Genomic DNA, 10,637 nt, shown 5'->3' on the forward strand with positions numbered 1-10,637 from the left:
CCTGGCTGATTTTGGGGTCCCCCAGGGGCTGGTGGTGGTGGTGACTGGTGGGATTTGGGGTCTCCAGGTGGGTTTGGGTGGAATTTGATGGTCCTTGGTCGGATTTTGGTGATTCTTGGCTGGATTTTGGTGGTCCCCGGTGGGTTTTGGGAGTCCCCCGATGGATTTTGGGGAGCCCTGGCTGATTTTGGGGGTCCCCCAGGGGCTGGTGGTGGTGGTGACTGGTGGGATTTGGGGTCTCCAGGTGGGTTTTGGGGTGGATTTTGGTGGTTCTTGGTCGGATTTTGACGCTTCCGGGTCGGATTTTGGCGGTTCCCGGTGGGTTTTGGGGGTCCCCCGATGGATTTTGGGGTGCCCTGGTTGATTTTGGGGGTCCCCCAGGGGCTGGTGGTGGTGGTGACGGGCGGCTGTGGCTTCCTGGGCTCCCACCTGGTGCGGCTGCTGCTGGAGAAGGAGCCGGAGCTGCGGGAGCTGCGGATCTTCGACCTCAACATCGACCCCAGCGTGGTGCCCCCAGGACATGGTCAGGGGGGCCCCAAACACCCCCAAAATAACCCAAAAATAACCCGAAAATAACTCCCCAAACACCCCCGAAATAACCCCAAAATAACCCCCAAACTATCCCCAAAATATGCTGAAAATGTCCCCCAAAATAACCAAAAAATGACCCAAAAATAACCCAAAAATAACCCCAAAATAACCCCAAAATAACCCACAAATCCCTCAGCGTGGTGCCCCCAGGACATGGTCAGGGGGGCCCAAAAACCCCCAAAATAACCCCAAAAATAACCCAAAAATAACCCCCCAAACACCCCCAAAGTATCCTAAAAACATCCCCCCAAATAATCCAAAAATGACCAAAAAATAACCCCCAAAATAACCCCAAAATAACCCAAAAATAACCCAAAAATCCCCCAGCGTGGTGCCCCCAGGACATGGTCAGGGGGGGCCCAAAAACCCCCAAAATATCCCCAAAATAACCCAAAAATAACCCCCTAAACACCCCCGAAATATCCCCAAAATATCCTAAAAATATCCCCCAAAATAACCCAAAAATATAACCCAAAAATAACCCAAAAATAACCCAAAAATCCCCCAGCGTGGTGCCCCCGGGACATGGTCGGAGGGGGCCCCAAAAACCCCCAAAATATCCCCAAAATAACCCAAAAATAACCCCCTAAACACCCCCGAAATATCCCCAAAATATCCCCCAAAATGACCCCAAAATAACCCCCAAAACACCCCCACAATATCCCTAAAAACCTCCTCAAAATACCCCCCAAATCCCCATTTTTTCCCCATTTTTCCCATTTTTCCCATTTTTTCCCCAGAATCCAAGGTCCATCTGCTCCGTGGGGACGTGTCCCGCCGGGGGTACCCCCAAAATCCCCATTTTCCCCCCATTTTTCCCCCATTTTTCCACTTTAATTCCCCATTTTTCCCCCTTTAATCCCCATTTTTCCCAAAATCCCCGTTTTTTCCCCCAGAATCCAAGGTCCATCTGCTCCGTGGGGACGTGTCCCGCCGGGGGTACCCCCAAAATCCCCATTTTTTCCCCATTTTTCCCCATTTTTTCCCCATTTTTCCCCCTTTTTTCTCCATTTTTCCTATATTTTTCCCAAAATCCCCGTTTTTTCCCCCAGAATCCAAGGTCCGGTTGTTCCGTGGTGACGTGTCCCGCCGGGGGGCGGTGGGGGAGGTGCTGGGCGGGGCCCACCTCGTGTTCCACGCGGCCTCCCTCGTGGATGTCTGGGGGGGGAGCAGCCCCGAGGCCATCGCCAGGGTCAACGTCCAGGGTGGGAGAATTTGGGGGCATTTTGGGGCATTTTGGGGGGATTTTGGGCAGTTTGGGAGGGTTTGGGGGGAGTTAAAGGGGATTTGGGGGAATTTAAAGGGGATTTGGGGGGCTTTAAAGGGGATTCTGGGAGGGTTTGGGGGTGTCTGGGGGGGTTTAAATGGGGTTTAAAGGGAATTTTGGGGGGATTTGGGGGGGTTTAAAGGGGATTTGGGGGTGGGGAGGGGTTTAGGGGATTTAGAGGATCTGGGGGTTTAAAGGGGTTTGGGGGTGGATTAGGGGTGGGGAGGATTTGGGGGTTAAAGGGATTTGGGGGTTTGGAGGGATTTGGGGAGTTGGGGAGGTTGGGGTGCAGTGGGGGTCTGAGGGTGTTTTGGGAGGGGGTCAGGGTCTGGTTTTGGGGGTTTGGGGGTTCTGGGGGTGTTTTTTGGGGCTCAGGGGTATTTTTGGGATTTGGGGGATTTTGGGGTGCTGGGGGTGGTTTTGGGGATTTGGGGGATTTTAGGGGGCTGGGGTGTTTTTGGGTTGGGGAATTTTGGGGTGCTGGGGGTGTTTTTGGGGTGCCAAACCCTCCGCCCTCCCCTTTTTTTTTGGGTATCCCCCCCCCTCCAGGGACCAAGAACGTGATTTGGGGGTGTCAGGACCGGGGGGTCCCCGTCCTGATCTACACCAGCAGCATGGAGGTGGTGGGGCCCAACACCCGGGGGGACCCCTTCGTCAGGTGAGGGACCCCCAAAAATACCCCAGAATCACCCCAAAAATACCCTAAAATCGCCCCCAAAATCACCCTGAAATCACTCCAAAATTGCCCCCCAAAAAACCCAAAAATACCCCAAAAACACCCCCAAAAACACCCCAAAAATCACCCCAAAATCACCCCAAAAAGCCCCTCAAAGCCACCCCCAAATCCTCTCAAAATCACGCCCCAAAATCACCCCAAAATCACCCAACACCCGGGGGGACCCCTTCGTCAGGTGAGGGACCCCCAAACTAACCCCAAAATCACCCCAAAAATACCCTAAAATCGCCCCCAAAATCACCCCAAAATCACCCCCAAATTAACCCCAAAAATACCCCAAAAATCACCCCAAAAACACCCCAAAATCACCCCAAAAACCACCCCAAAAACACCCCAAAATCACCCCAAAAACACCCCCAAAATCACCCCAAAAATCACCCCAAAACCACCCCAAAATCACCCTGAAAACCCCCTTGAAACCACCTCAAAATCACCCCCAAAAAACCCCCAAAATCACCCCAAAAACACCCCAAAAATACCCCAAAATCACCCCCAAAATCACCCCAAAAATAACCCCAAAATTACCCCCCAAAAAAACCCCAAAATCACCCCAAAAATACCCCAAAAACACCCCAAAAATACCCCAAAATCACCCCAAAATCACCCCAAAAATACCCCAGAATCACCCCAAAAATGCCCTAAAATCACCCCCAAAATCACCCTGAAATCACTCCAAAATTGCCCCCCAAAAAACCCAAAAACACTCCAAAATACCCCAAAATCACCCCCAAAATACCCCAAAATCACCCCAAGAAGCCCCTCAAAGCCACCCCCAAATCCCCTCAAAATCGCCCCCCAAAAAACCCCCAAAATCACCCCCAAAACACCCCAAAAATACCCCCAAAATACTCCAAAATCACCCCCAAAATCACCCCCAAAAATCCCCTCAAAATCACCCCCAAAACACCCCAAAATCACCCAAAAACACCTCAAAATCACCCCCAAAATACCCCCAAAATTTGGAGTGGTTTTGGGGTATTTGAGGTTTTTTGGGGGGCTGTTTTTGAGGGGTTTTTTTTGGGGGGGGTTGGGGGGTTTTTTGAGGTTTTTTTGGGGGATTTGGGGTGGTTTTGAGAGGGTTTTTGAGAGCGTTTTTGGGGGATTTGGGGGATTTTTTTGGGGGGGATTTTGAGGGGCTTTTTTGGTTTTTTTTGGGGGGATTTTTGGGGTGATTTTGGGGAGGTTTTGGGACCGTTTCTGGTCTGATTTTGACGGGGGGCTTTGGGGTTTTTGTTTTTTTTTTTTTTGATTTTTTTGTTTTTTTGTTTTTTTGGGGTCCCCTGGATTTGGGGGATTTTGGGACCCCCAAAAAGGGGGGTGAGACCTCCCCATGTCCCTTTTTGGGGTGTTTTGGGGGCAGTTTTGGGGGGTCCCAGGGAGGTTTTGGGTCATTTCTGACCCAATTTTGATGGGGTTTGGGAGGTTTTTGGAGTTTTTTTGGGGTTTTTTGGGGTCCCCCGGATTTGGGGGATTTTGGGGACCCCCAAAAAGGGGGGATGAGACCTCCCCATGTCCCTTTTTGGGGTGTTTTGTGCTGATTTTGGGGCGTTTCAGGCACGTTTTGGGTCATTTCTGACCCGATTTTGACGGGGTTTTTTGGGTTTTTTGGGGTTTTTTGGGGTCCCTCGGATTTGGGGGATTTTGGGGACCCCCAAAAAGGGGGGATGAGACCTCCCCATGTCCCTTTTTGGGTTGTTTTGTGCTGTTTTTGGGGTGTTTTGTGCTGGTTTTGGGGCGTTTCGGGCGCGTTTTGGGTCATTTCTGCCCCGATTTTGACGGGGTTTTTTTTGGGGGATGGGGGTTTTTTGGGGTTCCCCAGATTTTGGGGACCCCCCCGACTGATTTTGGGGTCCCCCCTCCCCTCAGGGGGGACGAGGAGACCCCGTACCCCACCCGGCACTCGGAGCCGTACCCGCTCAGCAAAGCCCAGGCCGAGAGGCTCGTCCTGGAGGCCAACGGGGCCCCCGTGAGTTTTTGGGGTGAAAAAACCCAAATTTGGGGGTCTGGGGGTGGGGGACCCCAAACATTAAAGGGGGAGGGTCTGGGGGTCTCCCAAAATTTGGGGGTCGGGACGGAGGAGAAAGCCCAAAATTCGAAGGGGATTTGGGGACTGGGGAACCCCCGTGACTTTTTGGGGTAAAACCCCAAATTTGGGGGTTTGGGGGTGGGGGACCCACAAAATTAAAGGGGGAGGGTCTGGGGTCTCCCAAATTTGGGGGCTCTGGGGGATGGGGAGCCCAAAATTCAAGGGGGATTTGGGGAACTGAGGGACCCCGTGAGTTTTGGGGTAAAAACCCAAATTTGGGGGTTTGGGGGTGGGGGATCTCCAACATTAAAGGGGGAGGGTCTGGGGGTCTCCCAAAATCTGGGTGGTCGGGGGAGAGGAAGAAGCCCAAAATTCGAGGGGGATTTGGAGGACTGGGGGGACCCCATGAGTTTTTTTGGGGGAAAACCCCAAATTTGGGGGTCTGGGGGTGGGGGATCCCCAACACTTGGAGGGGGGGGGAGGTCCAGTGGGTTCAGGAGACCCCTCCCGATTTCGGGGGTCCCAGTGCCAAATTTGGGGGCCCCAGTGCCGATTTCGGGGGTCCCCCTCCCCAATTTCGGGGGTCCCAATGCCAATTTCGAGGGTCCCCCCCCAATTTCGGGGGTCCTGATGCCGATTTTGGGGGTCCCAGTGCTGATTTCGGGGGTCCTGATGCCCATTTTGGGGGTCCTGATGCCGATTTTGGGGGTCCTGATGCCGATTTTGGGGTCTCTCCCCCCTCAGGTGCGAGGGGGGTCCCGGTTGGTGACGGTGTCCCTGCGGCCCACGGGGATTTTGGGGGTCCCCTTCATTTTGGGGGTCCCAGTGCCGATTTCAGGGGTCCTGATGCCGATTTTGGGGTCTCTCCCCTCTGATTTTGGGGTCTCCTCCCCCTCAGGTGCGAGGGGGGTCCCGGTTGGTGACGGTGTCCCTGCGGCCCATGGGGATTTTTGGGGCTCCCCTTCATTTTGGGGGTCCCAGTGCTGATTTTTGGGGGTCCCAGTGCTGATTTTGGGGTCTCTCCCCTCTGATTTTGGGGTCTCTCCCCCCTCAGGTGCGTGGGGGGTCCCGGTTGGTGACGGTGTCCCTGCGGCCCACGGGGATTTTCGGGGCTCCCCTTCATTTTGGGGGTCCCAGTGCCGATTTTGGGGCTCCTGATGCCAATTTCGGGGGTCCTGATCCTGATTTTGGGGGTCCTGATTCCGATTTCGGGGGTCCTGATGCTGATTTTGGGGTCTCTCCCCCCTCAGGTGCGAGGGGGGTCCCGGTTGGTGACGGTGTCCCTGCGGCCCACGGGCATTTTTGGGGCTCCCCTTCATTTTGGGGGTCCCAGTGCTGGTTTTGGGGGTCCCAGTGCTGATTTTGGGGGTCCTGATGCCGATTTTGGGGGTCCTGATGCCGATTTTGGGGGTCCTGATGCTGATTTTGGGGTCTCTCCCCCCCTCAGGTGCGTGGGGGGTCCCGGTTGGTGACGGTGTCCCTGCGGCCCACGGGCATTTTTGGGGAGCGGCACCCCCTGCTCGAGCTCTTCTATCGCCGGGGGAGGGGCCTGGGGGGGCGGCTGCCCCTCACCCTCCCCCCAAATGCCGAGCATGGACGGGTCTATGCAGGTGAGACCCCCCAAAATATCCCCAAATTCCCCAAATCCCCCCAAATCCCCTCACCCTCCCCCCAAATGCTGAGCACGGGAGGGTCTATGCAGGTGAGACCCCCAAAAATAACCCCAAATTCACCCAAATCCCCTCACCCTGCCCCCCAATGCTGAACATGGGAGGGTCTATGCAGGTGAGACCCCCAAAAATAACCCCAAATTCACCCAAATCCCCTCAGAGATCCCAAAATACCCCCAAATCCCCTCACCCTCCCCCCCAATGCTGAGCACGGGAGGGTCTATGCAGGTGAGACCCCCCAAATAACCCCAAATCCCTCAGAGACCCCCAAATCCTCTCAAATCCCCCAAATCCCCTCAAATCCCCTCACCCTCCCCCCAACGCTGAGCACGGGAGGGTCTATGCAGGTGAGACCCCCAAAAATATCCCCAAATTCACCCAAATCCCCCAAATCCCCCCAAATCCCCTCAAATCCCCTCACCCTCCCCCAACGCTGAGCACGGAGGGTCTATGCAGGTGAGACCCCAAAAATATCCCCAAATTCACCCAAATCCCCTCAGAGATCCCAAACTCCCTCAGAGCCCTCAAATCCCCCCAAATCCCCCAAATCCCCCAAATCCCCTCACCCTGCCCCCAATGCTGAGCATGGGAGGGTCTATGCAGGTGAGACCCCCAAAACATCCCCAAATCCCATCAGAGATCCCAAAATCCCTCACCCTCCCCCAATGCTGAACATGGGAGGGTCTATGCAGGTGAGACCCCAAAAATATCCCCAAATCCCCCAAATCCCCTCAGAGATCCCCAAATCCCCCAAATCCCCTCACCCTCCCCCAACACTGAGCACGGGAGGGTCTATGCAGGTGAGACCCCAAAAATATCCCCAAATTCACCCAAATCCCCCAAATCCCCTCACCCTCCCCCCCAATGCTGAGCATGGACGGGTCTATGCAGGTGAGACCCCAAAAATATCCCCAAATCCCCCCAAATCCCTCACCCTGCCCCCAATGCCGAGACATGGACGGGTCTATGCAGGTGAGACCCCCAAAAAATAACCCCAAATCCCCTCAAATCCCCTCAAATCCCCCAAATCCCCCCAAATCCCTCACCCTCCCCCAATGCTGAGCACGGAGGGTCTATGCAGGTGAGACCCCAAAATAACCCCAAATTCACCCAAATCCCCTCAGAGATCCCAAAATCCCCCTCAGAGCCCTCAAATCCCCCCAAATCCCCTCACCCTGCCCCCAATGCTGAACACGGGAGGGTCTATGCAGGTGAGACCCCCAAAAATATCCCCAAATCCCCTCAAATCCCCTCAAATCCCCTCAGAGATCCCAAAATCCCCCCAAATCCCCTCACCCTGCCCCCCAATGCTGAGCACGGGAGGGTCTATGCAGGTGAGACCCCCAAAATAACCCCAAATTCACCCAAATCCCCTCAGAGATCCCAAAATAACCTCAAATCCCCCCAAATCCCCTCACCCTCCCCCCCAACGCTGAGCACGGGAGGGTCTATGCAGGTGAGACCCCAAAAATAACCCCAAGTTCACCCCTGGTTTCCCCAAATCCCCCTCAGAGATCCCCCAAATCCTCTAATCCCACTCACTGACCCCTTTAATCCCATTTTTCCCTGTTTTTTCCCTATTTTCCCCCAGGAAACGTGGCCTGGATGCCCATCCTGACCCCTTTAATCCCATTTTTATCCCATTTTTCCCCAGGGAACGTGGCCTGGATGCACATCCTGACCCCTTTAATCCCATTTTACCCCATTTAATCCCATTTAATCCCATTTTTTATCTCATTTTCCCCCAGGGAACGTGGCCTGGATGCACATCCTGACCCCTTTAATCCTTTTTAATCCCATTTTTCTTTGTTTTCCCCCCAGGGAACGTGGCCTGGATGCACATCCTGACTCCTAATTCCCTGTTTTTATCCCATTTTTCCCCAGGGAACGTGGCCTGGATGCACATCCTGACCCCTTTAATCATTTTAATCCCATTTTTCCCCCATTTAATCCCATTTTCTCCCCGTTTTCCCCCAGGGAACGTGGCCTGGATGCCCATAATGACCCCTTAATCCCATTTTCCCCCCATTTAATCCCATTTTTACCCCATTTAATCCCATTTTTCCCCCATTTAATCCCATTTTTATCTCATTTTCCCCCAGGGAACGTGGCCTGGATGCCCATAATGACTCCTAATTCCCTGTTTTTTCCCATTTCCCCAGGGAACGTGGCCTGGATGCACATCCTGACCCCTTTAATCCTTTTTAATCCCATTTTTATCCCCTTTAATCCCAATTTTTTTGGTTTTTCCCCAGGGAACGTGGCCTGGATGCCCATCCTGACCCCTTTAATCGCATTTTTACCCCATTTAATCCCATTTTCACCCCATTTAATCCCATTTTTATCCTGTTTTCCCCCAGGGAACGTGGCCTGGATGCACATCCTGACCCCTTTAATCGCATTTTTACCCCATTTAATCCCATTTTTACCCCATTTAATCCCATTTTCTCCTGTTTTCCCCAGGGAACGTGGCCTGGATGCACATCCTGGCCGCCCGTGCCGCCCTGTCCCACCCCGGCTCCGTGGGGGGCGATTCCTTTTTCTGCTGTGACCTCTCCCCATCGCTGCCCTACGAGGAGTTCAACCTCTCCCTGCTGGGGCTCAGTCCCAGCCCGGCCCCCCGGCCCCCCCCGGCCCTGCTGGCGCTGCTGGCGAAGCTCAACTCGGCCCTCAGGGCCCTGCTGGGACCCCTGGGCTGGGGCTTCACCCCCCTGCTCAACCCCTACACCCTGGCCGTGGCCTCCACCCCCTTCACCGTCCGCACCCAGAGAGCCCGCAGCAAATTCGGGTACCAGCCCATCTACAGCTGGGAACAGGCACGGGACAGGACCAGGGAGTGGCTGGCACAGCTGGGGTAGCACTGGGATGGCACTGGGATGGGACTGGGATGGACCTAAATGGGACTGGGACAGGACTGGGACAGGACCAGGACATGGTTTGCACAGCTGGGATAGCACTGGGATGGCACTGGGACAGGACTGGGACAGGACCAGGGAGTGGCTGCAACAGCTGGGGTAGCACTGGGATGGCACTGGGATGGGACTGGGATGGCACTGGGACAGGACCAGGGAGTGGCTGCAACGGCTGGGGTAGCACTGGGACAGGACTGGGATAGAACTGGGACAGGACCAGGGAGTGGCTGGCACGGCTGGGGTAGCACTGGGACAGGACTGGGATAGAACTGGGACAGGACCAGGGAGTGGCTGGCACGGCTGGGGTAGCACTGGGGTGGACCTAAATGGGACTGGGATGGACCTAAATGGGACTGGGATAGACCTAAATGGGACTGGGATAGGACTGGATGGACCTAAATGGGACTGGGATAGCACTGGGACAGGACTGGGATAGCACTGGGACAGGACTGGGATGGCACTGGGATAGCACTGGGACAGGACCAGGGAGTGGCTGGCACAGCTGGGATGGACCTAAATGGGACTGGGATGGACCTAAATGGCACTGGGACAGGACTGGGACAGGACCAGGGAGTGGCTGGCACAGCTGGGATAGCACTGGGATGGCACTGGGACAGGACTGGGATGGACCTAAATGGGACTGGGATAGACCTAAATGGGACTGGGATAGACCTAAATGGGACTGGGATGGACCTAAATGGGACTGGGATGGACCTAAATGGGACTGGGATAGACCTAAATGGGACTAGGATGGACCTAAATGGGACTGGGATAGGACTGGGACAGGACCAGGGAGTGGCTGGCACAGCTGGGGTAGCACTGGGATGGCACTGGGATAGCACTGGGATAGACCTAAATGGGACTGGGATAGCACTGGGATAGCACTGGGACAGGACCAGGGAGTGGCTGACACAGCTGGGGTAGCACTGGGATGGCACTGGGATGGCACTGGGATGGACCTAAATGGGACTGGGATGGACCTAAATGGCACTGGGATGGACCTAAATGGGACTGGGACAGGACTGGGACAGGACCAGGGAGTGGCTGGCACAGCTGGGGTAGCACTGGGATAGACCTAAATGGGACTGGGATAGACCTAAATGGGACTAGGATGGACCTAAATGGGACTGGGATGGACCTAAATGGGACTGGGATGGACCTAAATGGGACTGGGATGGACCTAAATGGGACTGGGATAGCACTGGGATAGGACTGGGACAGGACCAGGGAGTGGCTGGCACAGCTGGGATAGCACTGGGATAGACCTAAATGGGACTGGGATAGACCTAAATGGGACTGGGATGGCACTGGGACAGGACCAGGACCAGATGGCTGGCACAGCTGGGGTAGGAATAAATGGGACTGGGATAGCACTGGGATAGGACTGGGACAGGACCAGGGAGTGGCTGGCACAGCTGGGGTAGGAATAAATGGG

At 54.9% G+C, this 10,637-nt stretch overlaps 1 protein-coding gene and 1 long non-coding RNA gene across 40 annotated transcripts; one reads left to right on the forward strand and one right to left on the reverse strand.

The window, feature by feature from the left end:
• Positions 1 to 269: 269 nt before the first annotated feature.
• On the forward strand, positions 270 to 10,415 carry HSD3B7 (hydroxy-delta-5-steroid dehydrogenase, 3 beta- and steroid delta-isomerase 7). Of its 35 annotated transcripts, XM_050306199.1 has the most exons (9): positions 270 to 523; positions 1,644 to 1,796; positions 2,408 to 2,516; positions 4,461 to 4,560; positions 6,068 to 6,184; positions 7,579 to 7,624; positions 8,754 to 9,172; positions 9,854 to 9,916; positions 9,959 to 10,029. In XM_050306199.1, exons 1-7 carry the CDS (start codon positions 340 to 342, stop codon positions 9,146 to 9,148), a joined length of 1,104 nt encoding a protein of 367 aa, XP_050162156.1. In that variant the 5' UTR covers positions 270 to 339; the 3' UTR covers positions 9,149 to 9,172; positions 9,854 to 9,916; positions 9,959 to 10,029. The 35 variants fall into 35 exon arrangements, with proteins under 35 accessions (XP_050162156.1, XP_050162185.1, XP_050162184.1 ...); XM_050306207.1 differs by lacking the exon at positions 7,579 to 7,624 and having other exon boundaries at positions 272 to 523; positions 6,068 to 6,230; positions 8,754 to 9,150; positions 9,875 to 9,916; positions 9,959 to 10,036; XM_050306212.1 differs by lacking the exons at positions 7,579 to 7,624; positions 9,854 to 9,916; positions 9,959 to 10,029 and adding exons at positions 9,833 to 9,853; positions 10,341 to 10,415 and having other exon boundaries at positions 273 to 523; positions 6,068 to 6,230.
• Positions 9,077 to 10,393, reverse strand: LOC126635203 (uncharacterized). 5 transcript variants are annotated; one of them, XR_007627578.1, is made up of 5 exons: positions 10,320 to 10,393; positions 10,204 to 10,277; positions 9,833 to 9,937; positions 9,525 to 9,566; positions 9,077 to 9,161 (listed from the first exon to the last, which is right to left on the reverse strand). It is a non-coding gene; the product is annotated as an uncharacterized LOC126635203 (long non-coding RNA). The 5 variants fall into 5 exon arrangements; XR_007627576.1 differs by having other exon boundaries at positions 9,108 to 9,183; XR_007627577.1 differs by lacking the exon at positions 9,077 to 9,161 and adding an exon at positions 9,959 to 10,054 and having other exon boundaries at positions 9,486 to 9,566; positions 9,833 to 9,916.
• Positions 10,416 to 10,637: the final 222 nt, after the last annotated feature.

The sequence above is a fragment of the Myiozetetes cayanensis genome, unplaced genomic scaffold (genome assembly GCF_022539395.1).
Source record: "Myiozetetes cayanensis isolate MyiCay16 unplaced genomic scaffold, myiCay2020 scf1147, whole genome shotgun sequence".
Lineage (NCBI taxonomy): Eukaryota > Metazoa > Chordata > Aves > Passeriformes > Tyrannidae > Myiozetetes > Myiozetetes cayanensis.

Excerpts from the sequence above, each read along its gene's own strand:
- HSD3B7 (XM_050306199.1), top strand. The coding sequence starts at position 340 with ATGGATTTTGGGGTGCCCTGGTTGATTTTGGGGGTCCCCCAGGGGCTG. Across the intron at positions 1,797-2,407 it reads CGCCAGGGTCAACGTCCAGG|GGACCAAGAACGTGATTTGG; the intron begins GTGGGAGAATTT and ends CCCCCCCTCCAG. Across the intron at positions 4,561-6,067 it reads TGGAGGCCAACGGGGCCCCC|GTGCGTGGGGGGTCCCGGTT; the intron begins GTGAGTTTTTGG and ends TCCCCCCCTCAG.